This window comes from Chinchilla lanigera, unplaced genomic scaffold (assembly GCF_000276665.1).
Source record: "Chinchilla lanigera isolate Chin_1 unplaced genomic scaffold, ChiLan1.0 scaffold00107, whole genome shotgun sequence".
NCBI lineage: Eukaryota > Metazoa > Chordata > Mammalia > Rodentia > Chinchillidae > Chinchilla > Chinchilla lanigera.
The window spans coordinates 2,229,912-2,252,483 of NW_004955508.1; the positions used below are offsets into that span (position 1 = coordinate 2,229,912).

At 36.6% G+C, this 22,572-nt stretch overlaps 1 protein-coding gene across 3 annotated transcripts in view; it reads left to right on the top strand.

Moving 5' to 3' along the window:
• The window catches only part of Slc9a9 (solute carrier family 9, subfamily A (NHE9, cation proton antiporter 9), member 9), a 611,715-nt gene that overhangs the window by 169,834 nt on the left and 419,309 nt on the right, over positions 1–22,572 (top strand). For all 3 annotated transcript variants that reach the window (XM_005407730.2, XM_005407728.2, XM_005407729.2), the window contains one exon: positions 6,409–6,524. In XM_005407730.2, the coding sequence (XP_005407787.1) occupies positions 6,409–6,524 (116 nt within the window). The remainder of the gene's footprint in view (positions 1–6,408; positions 6,525–22,572) is intronic.

Genomic DNA, 22,572 nt, shown 5'->3' on the forward strand with positions numbered 1-22,572 from the left:
AATGCCCATATGCCATACAGTTGACTCCATCCTCTTATTCTCCACAAACTTCAAAAAACCTTAGGAACAAATTCTAAGTGGGTAAACGAGGATCACACAGCATGGTAAGAAAACCAAATACTCACTTCATCTGCAACAGATCTCCAGAGGCTCCCTGGACTCCTTGGTGTAGAAAAACCCATACTGGGCTCTCAAATGAATTTCTGTAAGTGGAGCTCACTTAGGACTGGCCTTTCTGCCTCACCTCTGATGTGGGTGGCAGACAGCTATAGTTCTCTGGACTGCTTGGAGGGTTTCATTTATTTGTCCATAGGGTTTTCTACTATTTCACAAAGAAAATACCTTCAGTCAGAAAGGTTTTGTAGTGCAGGAATAAAATCAGAATCTGTGACATTCCACACATAGATGGAACTCTGTGGGCAGTCTTCCTACTTTGCAATGTGCGGGTTCAACAAATATGCCACCTGCTTCTCAAAGCTTTTTCTGAGTCCCCAAGTGAAAGAGAGCTGTTCTCCTCTGAAACTTGATCTGCTCCCTCACAGGATACAGCTCTTTCTACTAGGCTTTCTGCTTGTGTTGGTGTTATGGTTTATGTCTGTATGTCCCCTCAAAGCCTCATGCAGTCATGGGGCAGCTTCTAGAATTTGTGATTGATCAATGATCCAATGCTGGGATTATGGGTGTGAGTGCTATACCTCCTGTCCTGGGGTGGGTAGTTTGCATAAAATGTAAGGGAGGGAAAGAGGCTGCTTGCGCTGCTCCTCCTTTTTGCTCTTACTGCTTTTGCTGTCTTCCATGAACAGTTGCCCCGTGCCATGTGCCACTCTACCTTGGAGCCAACTAAGTATGGACTGAAACCTCCAAAAACTGTGAGCTAAATAAATCTTTCCTTCCTTAATTTTAGGCATTGGGTATTTTGTCCCAGCAATGAGAGAAAAGTAACCAAGACAGTTGGGGATTTCTTTCTCCTGAGGGTGGAAACCGTGTCAAACTCACTTTTGCATTTCTTGTAGGATTTAGCGAACTTTTACAGTGATAGATGCTTAATATTTATACATGCCATGTGAGAAACAGTAATAAAAAAGGGGAATCATCCCTTTGATGCCTATAGATGCCATGTGGTCCTACAACCCCTTTAAGTGCCTTATAATTCCATCATGCAAAGGCAGACTTGCCACTTTATACCACAAACCTTGATTTAAGAGAATTTTTTGCTTGTGAGAGACCATGAGCCGTGTGCTTCTTCAAAGTTGTCCTTAATTCTTTCTGACCAGCTCCAGTATTATCCTAACTCCTCTTTTCTCTTTGGAATAAGACGAGTGTCCCCTCATAGCCAAGCTTCTCAGAAGGGCTGCTGCTTGTCTCAATTTCCTCATTTTCTATGGACTCTTCAACACATTAGAATCTCACTTTAGCTCTTACCCCTTAATGACCTTAAATAAAATGGCTCTCTGGGAAATACTCAACTTTACTTATCCTGAGAATTTAAAGACAGTTGTTCCTGTGACTTCTGTGACCTTCTGCTGGATTTTCACTCAGGTCTCTGTTGACAGATTCTTGATATCCTCTGCTGACTTGACCGTGTTGACCTTCCCTACATTTTTTATTCTTATTTTTTTATACCTCCTCTTTAAATGCCAGTGTTGCCCAGCCTCAATCCTGGGCACTTTTCTACTGCATGCTTTTCCTGGGTCTTATTTATGCCCAGGACAATAACACACCGGACAGTGTTTGTTGTCCAATCTGCTTCCTAAGGAACACTTCACTGAGATCCACGTCTGGATACTCAGCAATCCCAAGCTCAACAGTTTAAAAATTAAACTTGTGATTACTTTTGTTGTTCCCTAGTACACAGAAGCATGTGTGTTTGCATTCTGTACTTCTGCCCATCACTTAAGCAAGAGATGAATAAAGTAATAAATTATAAATGACCTATTAAATGTTAGACTATTCCAGTGAAAACTTAAGTCTCTTGAGTTAGGAATTATGTCTCCTTGGAATTAATTGCTGAATGAAGGAGTGAACTGGCAAATAAGTGAATGACTAGAAGGTGGGATTTGGTAAAACCCTCTCAATCCCACCCAACTCAGTCAGCACTAAGACTTTTAAGGTCTCCAATGAGGTATTACTTTTGAATGTATGATTCAGAGAAAAAGAAATCATGTGACTGAAACTAATGGTTAAATGTGAACAAATAAATAGGAAAAGATATTATCCAAAGGAAGGCATTTGGACATAGAGTTCAGAAAGCACATCATAACTTTTATACTGACTCCAGTGCCCGTGTGCCCTGGGGTTTCCCCTGAGGAGTAAGCACTCTTTGTGGTCCGTTTCATATGCTTTCTTAGGCAGGGATGTGACTCTTCTGCCAGTTAACAAGACTGGTCCATGCATCTTTGTCTCCACACTGACATCAATCTCCCTTGCATATCCATTACAATTTTGAAATACCTGCCTTTTTCTGGTAATACAGTCATAACTTGGTGAAGCCAATTTTAAGAAGGAAAGGAGAAGAAAGAGCAGGTAGGGGAAGATGAGAAAGAAGGAGGAAGCAGAGGAGAAGGATTCTTTTCTAAAAATACTGAGGTTAAGATGGCATTTTTTAAAACGATCCAAGCAACTGAAATTCCTGGAACTTTTTGTTTTGAAACTTTCTTTTTTGCAATATGCCTTTAGGTGTGGAGATGTAACAGTGTGAAATAAGCTCATTTAATTTAAGATCAGTCCACACTAGTAAAATGCATGTGGTCAGCAATCATTTTCATCATTATTCATTTCATTATAATTCATTCATTATTCATTTGACTATTGAGCATTTTCCCAAATTCCTCTTTGCCCACTACCTTCTACTGAAGCAGTCACATGACTGCCATCTATTCTTTAAGGGCAAGCAATGCATTTCTGTCTTTGTATCCTCCATAGCACCAGCACTTTGCTTTTTAAGATATAGCACTGTGAACATTGCCATAGAGGAATAACACTAAATTGAAATCAATGTTATCAGAACTTTTGCTTTTTATGAGGTATTTTCTGCTCCAGCCTAGCCTTGCAGTTCAGGCTGTCATGAACCTCAGACTGACCCTGGAAAACATCTTAAGTTTGCCATGTTCAAGACACTGCACACACTGGACATCCCTTTCCACATCAGACTATGTGTATCTTGTATCTTGGGCCATGTAAACTACTTTCTGTTGGTGCTGATAAAATGTACCACTCTGTGAAAATATGGCAACTACTAATGATCTCACTTTTTAGCCTCCCAGTTTATGTATTAGAGCTAATTGTTTTTACTACTAATAATGTAACAATAGTGACAATAGATACCATTTATAAAAGGGCCTGGCATACAGTCAGTTGAAATCCAAACTTCTCACAAACTAACTCTGTGACTACAGTGCAGGCAAATTACTTAACCTCTCTGACTTCTACTTTTCTCTTTTGAAAAAAAAAGGATAATTATAGTGCCTAACTCAGAGGATTATGAGGACTAAATGATACAATGAGTATCTATTGTGTCCATAATAGCACTCAGTAATGTACATTGTTGTTTGTATTTTTTATTATGGCTCTTATTTTAAAAGAATTGGAAAAATGTGGCAAAGCAAAAAAGAAAAGGGTCACATTTAAGTTCATTTATATGACAGCTATTAACTTTAATAATGGATTACATTCTCTAGTTCTTTCAAATAATTGAATGCTTAACTATAGTTAACTTTTAGAATATTTGTATTTATTAACTTTTAAGTAACTTAATTTTTTGTCCCATATATATTCTTTCATACAGTTTTAGTAGTTGCATATTAGTCTACCATATGTCTGGGCTATAATTTGCTTTGAATTTTTTACTTAGAGCAAATACTTGTGGTCTAAAGTAATATGAATATATGCCTTTTGGTCTATATTTGATTAGTTTACTGATATGAATCCACAGGAAATCATTTAATAAAATATAGAATATTTTAAGATTGTGCTTTAAATTGTTAAAGTGGCTTCAATGAGGACTTTAATTGCATTTCAAGCTATGGTACATAAAGCTTCTAGTCTCACTGTAATCTTGCAAAACCTGGATAGCATATATATTTCTGTATAGTGTAGTTTAATAAATTTTACACATTATGAAAATATATTTCACTTGTGAGCCTCAGATTCCTAACCTATAAAATTAACTAATAGATGTAGAACTCAGAGATATAGTCATACATCTTAAAGTTTACATTAATGCTGGAGCCTGTTGATGTTCAATATCTGAAGTGTAGCTTAAATGAAAAGAACCATGGTACAGTTGAGCTAACACTATAGGAGCTGACAGGGTAAATAAGGAGGGGTAGTTCTCTGGCAATGCTGTTCAGAATGCCCTAATGTTGGTCAGACACATAAACAGATATAATTTGAATTTCTGAGTATTTTTGTTACTGTCCATCCTAGTAAACTGCATGCTTGCTAACAGCAAGGATCTTCATTTTACTGACTAATATATCTTAAGCACTTAGCAGAGAGCTTGACACATAGGAAGGGGTCATTAATAAATGTGTGTTGAACAAACAAATATTCTAAATGAAACTACCCTACACCCATCGAAAGATCACACCCTTGGTAATCAGTATGTGTCCTCCCTTGGTTACACTAGTATAAACATCCAAGAGTGAGACCCCTGGGACCTGACGCCTCAGCTCCTATTTTTGTGTTCTGATGGTACTATCTTATGCAGATATTTAATACCCACAACCTAATTACGATTCAGCATCCTGAGCCAGAACCCACATTCTACAAACCAGTGCTGGGTCTTTACCTCATTATAAATCAGCTTAATAGCTCACCTCCGATGAGCAAGTTCTTAGGTATGCTCCACGGCCCCTTTCAGCTACCTAGAACAACACAGCATTCTGTGTTTTTCATGCATGAAATGTAAGTAATAATACTCATCTTATACAATCAATATGTGGATTAATTGAAGAAGTAGGAATTGTAAGTAAATATTACCTGCTATTCTGGTCATTATTAGGAGCTATGATGACCTCATTGAGAATTTACTGTGTATTATACATAAAATATGTATTATTTCAGCTAAAAAAACTCTATAGGTCATTATTGTAATCCCATCTCATGAATAAATACATTGAGATGTAAAACATTTTAGTGATACTGTAAAACCATATACCTAGTATGCGGTAGAGCCTATATTTAAATGCAGGTGCATTTGAGATAGTGTCTTATGGAGCTATTTCCCTGATCAGAATTTGAAGTATCTGCTTTCTTGTTGAAATTATAATTTCTAAAGTCTGATCTTTAGCCTTTTTAGCTGTACTCAGTACCTCAAAACAATTTTTAAAGGCTGTGAGCCTTTAAGCACTCATATATTGGTTTAGTTGCCTATAGTTGCTGAGGACTCCTACAGACCTTTCTCAGGCTGTGCTGTGCTTCAGTTTACCAGTCTTTGTGTGTTCTCTATTAGGGTTGGAGCAAAGTCAGTCAATTAAAAAATTAAATACAATTTCCAACCTATAGGTTAGCAACAGATGACTCAAATACATAATTAGCATTCTACAGCATGGGGATACTAAGGTTACAAAACCTTCTAAAGTCTTTATTTTGGTTTTGCTTTGTTTTTTTGTTTGTTTGTTTTTGTTTTTTTTTTTTTTGAAACAAGCTCTCACTGTGTTATTCAGGCTGGACTTGAAATTGCTTATGTAGCCCAAGCTGGCCTCTAACTCACAGCAATCCTCCTGCCTCAACCTCCTGAGTGCTGGGATTACAGGCATGCGCCACCACTTCCAGCCTAAAATTTTTATTAAATGAACATTTTTTCCCTCACAAAATCACCATGTGTAATCCTTCATTATTTACTTTTAGTGCCTGTTGAAGTTGTGCATGCTCTAACCGAATGGCACTTCTCCACCTGGACTGCAAGTGCCATGATGCCAGGAGTACAGGAGGCTCCTACATTGTGAAGTGACTGGGTGACTGTACCCTGGGAGACAGGATCTTTCTCACTGCAATGACAAACTTGAAATCTGAACCCCTTTCAGACAGCAGCAAAAGCAAGGGAAACTGAAAAGCAATCCATTTACAGATGTCAACACAGCCACTGTGTTTGCAGGCATGATTTGCTGTGCCACATTTGACGGATTATTTTTATATCCTTGAGATTTATCTTGTTTTCATTGAAATAGGCTATAAAATGTCCTGTTACCTTTTGCTAGGTGAATGAATTGTGATACTGGGTAAAAGTATCTTTCACAGCCAGGAGACTATACCGAACTCAGAGGTAGCATAACCATGAATTGGTGGTACGGTAGTGATTTGGGCGTGATACATATTCAGGAAGCACATCAGAATGTTAGCTACGATAACATGGATTTACACAGGATTCAACTTGATGTTTAAAGATCTTATTTTCCTCTTTTACAGGTTAATTGTATATGGTTTTGTGAAGGCTATGATATATGCTGGTCAGCTGAAAAATGGAGACTTTCATTTTACTGACTGTTTATTTTTTGGTTCACTGATGTCAGCTACAGATCCAGGTAATTGCTCACATAACACATCCCCTTCTTGTAGAGTAAAACATTTAGGCCCGGTGGGGTGGTGCACATTTGTAATCCCAGCATTCAGGAGGCTGAGGCAGGAGGATTGCCACAAGTTCAGGCCAGGCGGGACTACATAGTAAGACTCTGTCTCAAAAATCTAGGAAAAAAATTGCTAGGTATGTAGCTCAGTGTGAAGGCCCTCTGTTCAATACCCTGTACTATCACCAAAGAGTAAAGCATTTTAAATAGAACATTTCTCCAAAAGCCATTACCTGAACCTTCCTACTAGTAATTATTTATTCCTTGTCACACGCAGTTGACATATCTGTTAGTAATTTTTTAAAGAAAGAAAATGAAAAGAAGTAGGTGAATATTCAGATAACACTTCAGAAATTAATGAGAAAGCAATTTCAGTACTGGGAGAGACTGGTTAAAGTCATAGTTTATTTCTATAGAACTAGTATGCAAAATAGTATGCAAATTCGGCCTACATTTTATGTTTATTAGTTGGTACTCTCCTTTAAAAAGTAGTTTTCCAACCAGACATGGTGGCACACACCTGTAATCCCAGCACTCGGGAGGCTGAGGCAGGAGGATCGTTGTGAGTTCGAGGCCATCCTGGGATACAAAGTGAGGTCAACAGCAGCATTTTTTTTCTTTTTGGTTTTTTTTTTTCCAGTACCAGGAATCAAACTCATGACCTTGCGCTTCCCAGGCAGGCACTGTGCCACTGAACTAAATCCCCAGCCCCTACCAGCCTGAACTGCATAGTGGGACCCTGTCTCAAAAAGACAAAAAAAAAAAAAAGAAGTAGTTTTCAGGTTCAACTATTTAAGTATTCATCTTATAGTATAAACAAACAAATAAAGAATAGGGAAAATGATTGATTATTTTCATTTATCAATTTTCAAAATAATATGCTGTTTCCCTAAAATCTTTCATGTTACCAACAAGGTGGGTCTTTTTAAAGTATCTTCATGAATACATGGATTTCACATAGTCAATATATTTCAAGCTGCTATTGTGGTTTTTCTTTTGATGATCAAAATGTTCCATTTTCAGTAAGTAGGAACCTCTCCACATTTCTCATGCACCCTCTGCCTTGACCACATGAGTCTTTGATGAGCTTCCAGCACTTATGTAGGACTAGGTGTCCCTAACCTTATCGTGAATGTTTCCTTAATCCCTACTTGAAATCAACCATTTCTCCAAGGTACCTTGGTTCTTTCAAGAAGGAAATTTATTCAGAGACCAAAATTGGGACATAAAGCTCTTTCATTGGTGGTAGATTGGTCTCATCATTTCTAGGCCCTATTTTTAAGCAAAATTAAATCACATATTTGTATTATCTTTTCTGTTCAAATTTAGGATTATAGAAATATTTACTGCCTTGAATCTTAATTTGCATTTGCATTTTTCTGTTCCATACTCTTCTTCATCCTCCTATAAGAATATAATTTCATACTATCTTAAAACATATACCTTCAAAATTATTACATATATTACTAAAAATACCATAATTGCAAACCACTTAAGATTTTATTGTGGTTATTTTTAACCTTTAAGTATACTCCACTTGGGATGTATAGTTAAAAATGTCTCTGTTCTAAAATTCACTTGAAATTATTCCTCTATGTGGTTATGCCACCGTGCATAAAAATCCACTGTGCATAAAAATGTCCCTCTGTTTCATTACACTTTTTGATTTAAAATTAGATTAAATGTTTATAGGGTTCTAAGATGAAAACCACAGAACATTGTTAAAGAAATCTAGCTATTATTCCTGTTTCCCTACCCTAATTTTCCAACCATTTCTGTTGGTTTTCAGCTTACCCATCCATTTTTAAATTTAAGCAAATACACAAACATAAACATACTTTACTATATGCTACTTTGTTCATGGTTCTTTTTCTTGCGGATCAGTCCATAGCAACATGAAAAGCTCTTTTTCATTCTGTGTTGTAGCTGTGGAATACTCTGTAATTTTATTCAGTCAGTCCCCTATCAATGGACCTCTTAGATTCTTGTCTTTTGCAATTATTAATGGCACTGCAATGAATAACTTTGAAATTAATAGCTTTTCATAATTTATCAATGTTTCCTTGAGATAGATTTCTAGAAACAGATTAAAAGGTAAGTGTATTTGTAATTTTCCTAGATGCTAAGGAAACTTCATCAAATCTGCACCATTTTGCATTCATACCATCAATATATCACAGTTCCTATTCTTCACAGTCCTGGAAATACAGTAATCGATCACAATTATGTATTTTCACCCACATTCTAGGAGAGGGTTTCTATCTGCTGCTGGTTTGATTTAGTGCTTCTCTTATTATATATGAGGATTAACATTTGTTCATATGTTTAGAGGATGTAAGAATTTTTCTGAAAAGCAATTATTTATAAGATGTGATTTTTCTGATAGAGTTATTGATCTTTTACATTTCAAGTTTTATAAATCCTTGATACATTGGAATATAACCGCTTTTCTGTAAGAAAATTACAAATATTTTTCCCAGCTTTTCATGCTTTCGTTTGCTTATGAGCATGTAAAGTAGGGAAGAGGAGTTAATATATGATGTTGATCTGTTTCTTGGAAGAGGATGAAATGAATGGCTCTCAGGTTTGGTGTAGTTCAAAGGATCAGACCATCAGTGTGGTACACAGAGATAGACCACTTCATCCTCAGGGTCAGAAATAACCTTCCATCACAGCTGGAAGATTTCACATTATACATGCTGAAATAGTTTATGCTCTAGTCACACAGTCCCAGGGTAATGCAGAAGTCTTTTGACAGCCACCAGAAGCATAGACTCTACACAATGTATCTTCTACCCACCAGGGATTTTGCTAGCAGGTTGTACTCTTCTTCCATATATGGGCCTTCAGAGCCAGATCTCCTTTTGGGTCACCTCTGCACCATTCTGTGTGTTGAAAAGCATTTCATCCATTGTTTCCTGGTCTCAGTGCTGAAGGTTGAGTTTGTTGTATTCTCTTGAGTGACTGAGCCTGCTCCAACAAGCTTATTCCTTCTGTGGCTGATGTTATATCCCTGTGGTTATGTTTCCATGATGCAGAAAAACTAATTGTAATGGGGGAAAAATCCAACCTGCTATGATGGCTATTTATCTACATTGCGTCAAACAACTGAGGTTACTGAACTTTTAAACTACAAAATTGCCTCACAACTACAAAGAGAATCCTGGGAACCAAGCCAATTTTCCAAGCCTTGCTTGGACCAGCTGTGCAAATTTGGGGCACCACATAGCTTCTCTGGGTTATATGGATTCATAGAAGTAGTAGATATGCACTCTCATTCGTTTCACCCTTATATTTTCCAAGTGAAGAAACTGACTCTTCATCTGTAAAATGAAAAGTTTCGTCTAAAGCTCTACTATCCTTCTAGCTCTAATGTTTTATGATGCTTATTTCTGTGACATTGGGTTTTACTTTAAAATTCAGCTTTTGTTTTAAGGAAAATAAAAGTCAGCCCAAAGTCTGTCACCTAGCTAACCAACCCCAGCTGAGCAAATGCCAGAGACGCCCTTACGTAACAGAAACCTTCAACAGAAGCAGGGACACTATGTTCCCCTTTGTTCCCGAGAGCTAATTGTTACACTAAAACGTGCTAAACCCATTCTCTGCTAAATTGGTATGATTTAAGATCTTCAACAACCTTAAAACACCTCGTTAATCTTACCCCACAATTAATCATTTATTGCCTAAATTCTTGTGACTCATTAATTTATGAAAGAAAACCTAACCTCTCCAGGTCTGATATTTCTTGGCCTTCTCTAAATGAATTCTTCCTAGTTAGCTAAATCTTAGGGAGGTGTTATTATCTTTTCATATTTATCTTTTACAGATAACACATTTAGACTTAACTATACTTCTGCCTACATGGTTCAGACTCTCTCTAGCCAATTTTTAATTTGGCTGTAATTGGGATGATTTGGCTGATGTTCACTAGGCCCATCTGATTCATCTTACTTCCTCCTGGTGGGGAGGATCTTACTGCTCATATAAAGGTCCCCGGTAGCACGAATAATGAGTGGATAACTATAGGCAGAACCCTAACAGAGATGTACGTGTTAAATGGTGGGGTGAGGGAAGACAGGTCTCAACCAGTGGGCCAACTCTTCTGGAGGTATTTGCAGGAAAAGGACAGCAGGAGGATGCGGAAGAAGAGAGAAACATAAACAAAACGCAAGACAGCAGAAGCCACATCGACTGGAAATAGAGGTTTTCACCCTTAGCCCTCTTTTTGCAGATGGCCCTAGCTTATGAGGGAAGCCTCTGATCTCATGCTGTCCTCTGGTGTTTGGCCTCTTATCTCCTTCATAACTGTCATGGATCCTGGTGTGGTAAATTTTAACTACTTGGTTAGTAGTTAAGATGCTCCTTCATGTGGGGTAGATGAGACAAACAGAGAGATCTTTAAGTTATGTAAAACACATGAGAATTCCGGTATGCCCATGGGCCCTGAACACATCCAGTGTTTTAGCCACCTGACACATTACTGCACTTACTGCGTCCTCCTCACTTTCTTCAGGTCTTTTCTCAAGCGTCACCTTTGAAGTCTTAAGTGTCATCTTATCCCTGTGAGAGCCCTTCCTGTTCATCCTATCAAAACTCCCCTTCCTCTCCGAACATAGCCACGCTCAAATCACAGTGTTCCCCCCTCCCTCTTTGTCTTCATATGTCTTAATTAATTGTTCATTTATGTAGTGTCTATACCACAAATTGGGAGAGTCTTCCCCCACCCCATTTTTGTGGATTTTCCCCAGTCTTTTTAGTCTTACATTTCTAGTATCTTAGACTATAGATTTTCAATAAATACTTGTTAAATTAATAAATACATACATTTGTAAAAGAAACTACTAGAACAAAATATGAAGCATGGAAGAGAATCTCTTTTCAAACATTAAATGCGAATCAATTGACTAGAGCTGTGGGTATATCTCAGTGGCTCAGCACCTGCTTTGCAAGCCTGAGGTCCTGAGTTCAGTTCCAGTACAAATAAAAGAGAATCAACTGATTATTTTAGCTAGCCTTGGAGATAAGATGCCTTATAGCTTTGGACGGACAGTGACAAAAGATGAGGGTAGACCTCCCAGAATACAACTGAACTCCCAGGACATAGCTGATGGCAATATCGGTTCCTGTCATCTGAAAAAGATATACTCAATTAACATAAAAATATAGCTTTTCTTGTTGTAGAGCCATGCAGCTGGCATTTCCTTCACCCTCATGAGTGGTTTAACACTTTTCAGAGAACATGGTGCCGTGGTTCATAGATAGGCAGATACTATTATAATAATGTTTTTTAGGTTGGGAATTATTCAGAACAGTACCTTCCTTTATGAAAAGGAAAAGCTAAACACAAGAATTTCATTGGTTCATATTTTGTACCCTGAGTAACTACTGTGAATATGATGATACATGGTGCAATAACTTGTTACTCTCTTATTATTTGATTGTAAAACTTTGGGAGTTTTTATAAAATATGAAAAGGCTTAAATGCATTACATCAAGTATTAAATAATCACCCATGAGATGCCAGAAATACATCGTGGTATTTTACAGGACTGTCATTCTCTTCAAGGTCAGCAGTAAACTATTCACTCATGCACATGTGATCTCTGCATTTTCTCGCTTCAATTTCCCTGTTTTCTATTTGGATGAAAATGTCTCCATTTTATAAGAAGCAGCTGCATTGAGATTCAGATACAGCTGCAGTATTTTGAACTCTAGAAGTATTAGTCCAGTATTCAAAATTAGCAAAGAATTCTTACCTCATAGACTTGCGCAATTTTCTCCCAAGAGAATCCGGAGTGTTTGGGGTTTAGGTAACAGTGGATAGGGTTACTTTAGAGATACTCTCTCTAAAATGTTACAAGATATATGCGGCTTAAAATGTGGTTATTAGATGCTTTAAATGTAGCTAGTGCAAAGTGATATGTGCCATAAATGTAAATACACCCTAGATTTCAAATAATTAATATGGAAAAAGTACAGTGTCCCACTACTAAGAGTTTTGGGTGGTGCTAGAGATTGAAACAAGGGCCTTATACAAGTGAGGTAGGAACTCTATCATTGAGTTACACCACTAACCCACAAGTTTTTATATTAATTACACATTCAAATGTTACTATTCACTTAATATTGAGTTAAAGAAATGATACCATTAAAATTAATTTCATCTGCTTCTTTTTACTTTTTAAATATGGCTACTAGAAAACCTAAACATAGTGCTTCGCATTATGTTTCTATCGATGTAGAGCAATACAGAATTACAACTGTCACAAGCCAGATATATAATCTTAATAAAAATACAACAATGACAGAAAATTCAGTAAAATAATTAAGCAAAGATATGCTACACTGCATAAATTATAGCATTTGGTGAAATATGGGCAATTTGCTTTTATGAGATTGGACTAAGATGTCTGAAATTTCTTTCTGAAGTGTCTCTTCCCAGTCTCATTTTTCTGCTCCATTGTATAATCACCCGTAAACTAATCTGCACCCATGCTTCAGAAGCAAAGCAGAGAGAAAAGGGAGCAAATATCTTTATGATTTAAGCATCACAGATGCATCATCTAAACCATAAGTATTGCAGCCTCTGACTCAGAAAAAGCCAATTCAGTAAGCTTCGACCAGAAGTCTCAATTGTGTTCTTCTTAGTAGAACATAAATAACAAGTTCTTAAGACCTAATAATCTCAGTTGTTTTTACCAATGCCCTTATTGTTTTGTTTTACATAGCTTGTCACAAATCCAAGAAACTTGACTTTACATTACGTTAGCTGTTTCAAAGCACATTGATGCATTTCATTTTCCTAAATTAGGTAAATTAGATATCAGAAATAAATATTTATCTAAAAAAGAATAAATACAAGCTACCTGTGTAGTCAGTTGGTAAAATACAGCACATAGCTCTTTTGATCAACTTTGGAGTTTATAAATCTAGCTAATATAAATTACTAGTTTAGTTTTCCAGTTAAAGAAGGGACATATCCGTAGCATCCATTTCTTTATCATTACTAAATGATATTTAATGACTGGATCTAAAAAATACAAGGGATTGTTAAGTTTTACATAATACACAGAAAATACTCATTAAATAATAGAATAGACATTGACTATTGATGAAGAATACCATCCACGGTGTGGATCAAGACTATGTTTAAATTTCCCTTTTCTTTTATCTCCTTGAGCCTTAGTTTTTTCATCTACAAAGTGGAGATAATATGATTTGTTTTAAGCTTTTGCCATAAAGATTATATAAGATAATATATGTTATCTTATTATTATCATTATTTTTATGGCAGGGATGCTATTTAACATTAGCATAAGACAGACATGCATAATTTTGCTCATCTTTTTGGCAACAGCAATAATTTTTAATAAACTTTGATACTTGGTTAGTTCTGTGATCCACTGACCAACTACATTTATGAATTGCTTGGTTACAGTTGGGAGTATAATTTATCTAATCTGGTAATGTTACTCTGAAAAAAAATACAAATGCATATTCACATTTACTTTCATAGGTGTTAGGTAGTAATATTTTAAAGTAAATTTGGACATTGACATTTTACCCTTGTCTATTGTGATATAAACTTGAAAATGACAGACATTTTCTAATGTAAACCATTTCAAGCCTGAAAAATTTCCATAATCTATTACTATCACTGAATACTAACTCCACATGCAGATTTCTATGTTATTTCCCTCTTTGTCTTTAATCAGAGCCCAAATTAGATTTACATGTGACATGTAGATGGCACATCTCTGCCTTCTTTTCAGTCCAGGCCAATATCACTGTTTTTTATGCGCTTATTGAAGAAAGTGGGTCAATTCCACAGGAAGTACCACATTCTAGCCTGGTTTGCTTGCTTCCTACAGTATTATTTCCTTGTGTTTGCATCCTCATATTTCTCTAAGTGAAAGTTTAGTTTCTCCACCAAACTTTCATGTCTTGGTTTCTTATTGATGTTGATTACCTGGATCTATTAGTTTCTTTAGGAGTGACAAAATAGTAACTCTTTTTCTAATTATCATTTCTTTCAAATTATTAGCTAGAATTATTCCTGCAGCAAAAAAAAAAAAAAGAAAAGAAATCTTCTTTTCTTATTTTAAAACACTCTTTATATGGACATATAGTTTCAGAATTCTCATTCAAATAAAGCAGCGATAAGCAAATTTCCATTATAAACATATGGCTGAACACTTAACCACAATGCCATCCTACCTAAAACAGTAATAGTAATTTTTATGGTAGGCAAGATAATCGCCCTCCAATACCCTAATCTCCAGAGCCTGTGAATATATACACATCAATTTACATAGTGAAAGAGACTTTACAGGTATGACTAAGTTAAAGACCTTGAGAGTGGAGATTACCTTGGACAACCTGGATGGGTCCTACATACTGGAGAATCTTTCTTACCTGTTGTCAAGGAGGACATGACTATGGAACTAGGCACAGAGACTCACAAATCTTCTGGCTTTGAGGATGGAGGAAGAGGGGTACAAGTCAGAGATGTAGGTGGTTTGCCACAAACTGCAAAGTACAGGGAAAGTGATTCTCCTTTAAAAACCTCTAGAAAGGAACACAGCCCTTCTAACACTTTCATTTTATCCCAGTGAGATTCATGGTAGATATCTGTCTTAGTTTCTGAGACAAAATACCCAGTGCTCAAAATTAAGGAAGGAAGGCTTTATTTAGCTTACAGTTTGTAGAGGTTTCAGTCTATAATCAGCTGTCTCCAAGACAAGGTGGCAGGGCACAGGGACAACACTTCAAGGCAGCACAACACAGCAAAAGCAGCAAGAGCAAAAAGCAGGAGGGAAGCAAGCCCCTTTTCCTCCCTTATATTGTATGCTGGCTATCTGCCCACGCCCACACCATCTCAGGGGCCCTGGTCTTGCACAGGCTTGGAATGAATGCAAAGTAAGGACCCTGGCTCAATGCTGAATCACACAGTTAACTTTCTAAACTTCTCAAGTTGACATAATGAACAACATCCTAGAGTGGGAAGAGCATGAACTGCTGAGTCATTTAGTTAAGATTCTAGACTCCTCAAGTTGACACAATGTATCAACCATAACAATCCACCCCTTGTCAACTTGGCAATCAGACACGTTTCTTTAAACCGGTTTTCAGATACAGACATTATTTTTATCATTTTACAACTTGAACATTATAACACAGATTTAACAACCCTTAAAAACCAGTATTAAGTCTATCAACATTGTATTATATTAGAACCATAACGTTTAACCCTCCAGAGATTTATGCACATCCCTTTATGCAAAAGGTATTTAGTCCATCTGGAAGAGTTTCCAAAGTCCTAACAGTTTCAGCATTGCTGAAAAGTCCAAGTCCCAAGTCTCCTCAAAGATTTAAGGCAAGCTCCTGTACAAATGAAAACAAAGTTAAACACTTTAGGCATTTAATGGCTCAAGATAAACATTTTTATTCCAAAAGTTAGGAACACGGGGATACAAAGGACCAAAGCAAGTCCAAAATCCAGCAGGGCAAACATTAAGTCCTGTAGTTTCACGTCCAGCATCTGAGGCAATCTGAGGCAAATTGTGAGCTCCAAGGGGTTTGGATGGCTCCATCCTCATGGCACTTCACAGCTCTCATGGCTTTTCTTAGGTTTGTTTTTTGCCCTCCTTGCAGCTTTCCTTAGATGATCCACATTTTTGGCTTTTTCAGACTTCTGGTGTCTCCATTGCACCTTTGGTTTTTCACTCACAGCTTCACACACTGCCCTCTCAGGGGCACACTGCCTGGCCTCCCAGGCCTTCTGAAACCAAGGTGGAAGCCTTCTTTACCTCAGAACTCTTGCATTCCATACACACCTAAAACCAGCACCATGAGGATAATGCCAAGGTCTGCTGCTGGCTGGAGCAGTAGCCAGGCTTTCTTCCCTCTTGGCTGTAGAGGTCAAGTGCCTGGATCACTGGGTACTCTGAATCCAATTCTGAGGAACAAATTTTCTATCCTGCCGCCATTCTGGAACATAGTGTTCTGCAGCTTTCTCCTCAAAGAAGTCTTTCACTTTTGCAGTTTTGAGACTGCAAAAGGTGGAGACTTGCTGCTTCTTGTGAAGCCCTCAAGCCATCTTTTTTATTTTCCTGTTCCTTCTCAGCAATCAAGATCCCCTCAGCTCTATCTTTGTAGTCCACAGCTTTACTGGAGCTTCCCTTCTGGCCAAATTCACAATTTTTACATCATCCTGCTGGCATCTTTCTTTTTGATTTTAACATAAATCTGGCTAAAAGCCTCCAACAATCACCATGCCACCACCTCAACATTTGACGGCCTTGAAATTTATTCTGCCAGATTAATTAGTCTACTGCCCTTAATCTCAGTCTCAGGCAAAGTCTCTGGACAGGAGCAAAAAGAAGACAAACTTTCTGCCAAGTCGTAACACACGTCATCTGGAGTCCAGCACTCAATGCAGTCCTTCTTCCCAGCAAAAACCTCCCAAGCCTGGAAATTTCTACCAGCCTTCTGGTCTGTTGACTCTGACCAGAATCTCCCACCCAGAACAGCCAAAGGCATTCTAGTGCTTCTTTTTCAGGTGACATCTCCGAACCTTTTCAAATACTTCCTAGACTCCTCAAGTTGACATAATGTATTGACCACAGCAATATCTATCTACAGAACTCTAAGACTATAAATTTGTATGGTTCTGGACACTGAGTTTATGATAATTTGTAACAGTAGCAGTGGAATACCAATACAATTCTCAAATGTTATCCAATCTATAGGTTTAAATTTCCCAAATTCTCTCATAAAAATTTCCTGTATCTGCTTTCTTTGATCAAAGATCAAATTTCTGCACAATACTTTTGACAATGATTTAAAATTATAACATTATAGGATATTTTGTGAAAATGAACTTTAGGAATCATTTAATCTAGGATTCTTATTTTACGACTGAGCTAACTAAGATTTAGACTTGAGTAACTTGGCTCTAGGACAGTCATATGATAACCTAACATTATAATTGCATAAGAAAATTCCTGAAGGTCAGTAGAGGCTTCTGGGAAAATGGTGACCAGAACTTGCCTCCCTAGGCCTTTATTACTTCTGTCTTAGTTTGCTAAGGTGAAGAAGCATTTGTTACTACATCCAGTTGAATGAAAGTGATGCCTTAAGCTTTGAACGGTTTTTCCAAAATAGGTACTAATATTTTTCTACCATGAGTAGCATGTACACCTGGATACCTGCCTGAGAGAACCTTTGATGGGAAATGGAGAGTTATAAGTCCTGAAAAAAGGTATGGATTGTAGAAATCTGTGTACCTTGGACCTTGGTGGTTGGAAGGGATAAGTGGGTTAACACTGGCCCACATGAGTGAATTTGGTCTCCTAGATTCCTGGGTAATGTGGTGGCTTCTGAGTGCCTAAAGAACGGACAGTCTGCCTCTACACCTTGGACCCATATTCCAGCAGGTACAGAACTGCTCTCACATATGGTAGCCCAACAGTCTGACAGTCCAATAAGCCAACAACAACACATCAAGCATTTACAATGGCTTGAGAAGAAGATCAGTCAGAATTAGCAGGGCAGGCACCCACTGAATAAAATTCTGAAGCATTAGGAAGACAATTAAAGCAAACTTGTAAGAGATCTGAAGGAAATTAGGACAGATACAACTCCTGAGTTTCCAAATTAGCAACTGAATAGCTAAGGAAGAATATACAACTTATATAGGACAGATACAACTCCTGAGTTTCCAAATTAGCAACTGAATAGCTAAGGTGCAGTTATGACTTGAATTAAGATTAAATAGAATACTTGAATGGTTCCGAATAAAATATAAAAAGATCCACATCATGAAGAAAAAAAAATAGAAACTTGATGAATAAGTAAGTCAAAGAGACATCAAATGTGAATAATACTAATTTCAAGATGAGAAAAGGAAATAGGAGAGGAATAAAGAAAAATTAAGCAGATGAACTACATTGCTCAGAGCTTATAAAAAAAAGTCTATATATTAAATCTATCTGCATTCACCCAGTTTCAGACAGGATTCAGAAAATCTTAAAGCATATTTTCAGGCAAAATTCCTGAATTATAAGGCAGAATCAACTGAAAATAAAATAAAATAAGAGCAGACCATCCCTGGATTTCTCATCTGCAACCCTTGACGTTGACAACAAGCAGTATCTTCAGACTACAGAAAAATATCACTACAGCTCAAGGATCTTATACCTAGCCAAGATGTCATTCATATGAATAAAGAAAAGCTATTTGGAACAGGCAAGAACAGCATAGCAGAGGAACAAAAACTGGAAAACAATCTAACTGAACAACTTTGTTAATTGTAAATATGAACAGATTGAATTTTTCCAGCAAGAATCTTCTGAATGGTTAAAAATCCAAACCCACCTACATGTAGTTTGCCAAGACATATGTAAGTGATATTAAAAGGCTAACTTACTGTGCCATGAGATGCCAGGAAAATGCAAACACAAAGAAAACTCAGTGACAATAATGCCAGGCAAGGCGGAATTTAAGGTTAGAAGCACTAACTAAGATACATAACATATGACAAATGGCACAATTTTTGAGAAAATGCATTGAAATATATGCATTGAAATATAGGTGCTAAACATATGGTTAAAAATTTAGACATGCAATAATTTAATTAAAATGTAATTGTACTGGGTAGCTTCCATATAATTCTTAAAATTACATAAAATAGAGAAACAAAAAGTAGTAAATTGAATAATACAATTAAATGACATGATACACAGTATATTAAGTAGATCTTTCCCTCTCAGTAATGAAAAATGGCTTTCTCATATCCAAGAAAATTTTCAAACTTTGATTATATACTTAATCCCAAAAGGAACAGTAACAGATTTTAAAAACAGTAAAGAACTTACTTACAACTTGTCTCACTACAGTCCCAAAAAATAAATGAGACTAAAAATATATTATCAAATTAAAAATTAAGAAATCAAGAGAAAAAATGTTAATATCTAGGGTTCAAAGTAAAGAAGACATTTTGGCCCAATACTTAGGAAATTTTGAAAAGAAAAAAAGGAGAGGAAGAGCTAGTATTCAGTATCTTCATTCCTGAAGAAGAAAAAATACAAAGGAACTTAGATCCTATTATAAGAAACCAGAAAAGGAACAACAAAGTTAACACACAAGAAAACAGGAAGAGTGAATTAATAAAGATAAGTGCTTCAAATTATGAAATAAAAAATAAATGACAGCAAAAAAGGAAAAAGATAAATAGGGTCCAAAATGAATTTCTTGGGAAACCAGAGAATATATGAAATCCTGAAGAGCTTCACTGAGGGAAAAAAGAAGGCAAAAATAGAAAAACCTGGTTAATGAAAAGGAGACATTTACAAGCACCAGCTCCCAACAAAGACTGTGATCATTATGCACTGCAAAGATGTACTACTAAAAAATCAAATTAAAATAAGAAAATATTGTGAGGTTTCTGGATATAAGATAAATGTATAAAATCCCTAGCTTTTTTTTCTTTGAGACAGGGTCTCACTATACAGTTCAGGCTGGCCTTGAGTTCACTTTGTAGCCCAGGCTGGTTTCGAACTCACAACGATCCTCCTGCTTCAGCCTCCTGAGTGCTGGGATTACAGGCATGCACCACCACGCCGGCTAATCAATTTTTTTTTTTTTTGTACCAGGAATCAAACTCAGGACCTTGTGCTTGTCAGGCAGGTGCTTGTGCCAGTGAGCTATACCCCCAGCCCCAAATCCCCAGCTTTTTAAAGAAATTTAGCAATAAGTTATCCACAAATAGGAGAAACAAATATTACCTACAAATTTATAAATGTTTTGGTTAATTTTAATAATAAGGAAAATAAAAAATAATAAGGAAAATTGTAACATAGTGTATAAAATATAAATCAGATATGAACAAATGATAAGACAACATGTTCTAGGGTGGGAGATTTAATTATTAATGTACTTTCTCTTTTGATAATACTCCAATTACAATAGTATGCAGTTCAAATTACAACGATGATTACAACAATGAAAACAGTCCAAAGACCAAAGAGCAATTTGGAAAGGTGACTAAAAATCTACCACTGCAAAAGCACTGCAATCAGATAGTCCACAGCTGACTCTAAAGGACAGAGAATTCTGACAAAAGTTTTGTTGAACAAATCATTGCTGGATAAACAGAAACGTGAAAACTTCCCCAATTTATTTTAACATAACCTAATGCTAAAATCAAAATCTGGGAAAAGAAACCACAACAAAATGAGAAAATAATAGACCAGGGGCTGGGGATTTGGCTCAGAAGCAAAAGCGACTGCAGGGCAAGCACAAGGTTGTGAGTTTGATTCCTGGTACAGGAAGAAAACCAAAAGCAAAACAAAACAAAAAAAAGAAAATAATAAACCATCTTACTTGTACTAGTAAATACAAAAGTTTGAAGCAAAACACCTTCAAATGAAGCCTAGCAATGATAAATGCACTAATTCAAAAATTTCATTCATTACTTTGAGCCCAAGAATGTAGCCTCAGATAGTTGGAGTATTATCTGAGGATATGTCCTCCTTAGAGGAGACCATCAACAAATATTTGTAAAATAAATGTATCAAAGGAATAATAACACTAAGCATAATATTCCATGAAAGAAAGATTCCATGAAAGGTTGATCACATATCATCAAATCTGTCACTGTACTTTATAACATTGATAAGTGAGAACACAATATATCGAGCAGGTCAAGACATTTATTCATATTCAGGAGTATTACTAACAAAAGTTCTAAGAAAAAAATACATTTTAAGTGTAACACAAAGTATTTTCCAAACTCTTGTAGTAAATATTATACTAAATGACGATATGAAATTGGATAATTCAAGATTTTGTGTATAGGGAAACTTTTCCAAAGATGTAGGTAAAGAAGAGCAACAGAAAAATAGTGTACAAATCTGGGACTTAGTAGTAGCCAAACGGTTATCATTCCCATACCCTAGGAGTGAGAGGAGAAAGTGGTCACTATAACCCTGTATGAGACAGTATGTGGATTCTAGCATCTTATGCAGAACACTAAATTTCTGGTAAGAGATACTGTTAGTATAAGGAAACATTTCAGCAAAAATGTAAGAGAATAAATACCTACATTTCCCTTCTGTCCCTTCCTTTGATCCCTCCTGGGACTCCCCAGTGGCCAAACTTAATCATAAACTAGAGGACCCGGAAACCTATTGATATAAACCATGCCATTGGGTTGTCCACGCAGAGAATATGCAGAGAAGAAAGAAAGGACAAAAACAGGGTACCAGTAATGAAATTTTTAGCAAATGCAATGAGGAGAAAGAGTAAGTACAGAGAAAAGCTGCATAAAAATGGAAATTAAGACCTAAAGCTACCATTTTTGTCCATATTATACTATTTTTAAAAAGAATTATAAAAATTTAGAAAATAAAAGACCTAACCTTAAATATCACAGTTTCTCTTATATGAAAAATCCAAAATATAAATAAAGGGTAAAATAAAAGATAGATAATAAGAATAAGGAGATAGATCTTTTGCAAATGGTAAGGGGACCAAGAGGTGGAGGAAACTAGCAGGGAAGCAGACTGCAAAAGAATCGAGATGTTTCATTTACAAGTACCAGCTCCCAACGAGGGCTGTGATCATTATGCACTGCAAAGATGTACTACTAAAAAATCAAATTAAAATAAGAAAATATTGTGAGGTTTCTGGATATAAGATAAATGCATAAAATCCCTAGCTTTTTTTTCTTTGAGACAGGGTCTCACTATACAGTTCAGGCTGGCCTTGAGTTCACTATGTAGCCTAGGCTGGTTTCGAACTCACAACGATCCTCCTGCCTCAGCCTCTTGAGTGCTGGGATTACAGGCATGCACCACCACGCTGGGTAATGAATTTTTTTTTTTTTTTTTTTTGGTACCGGGAATCAAACTCAGGACCTTGTGCTTGCCAGGCAGGTGCTTGTGCCAGTGAGCTATACCCCCAGCCCCAAATCCCCAGCTTTTTAAAGAAATTTAGCAATAAG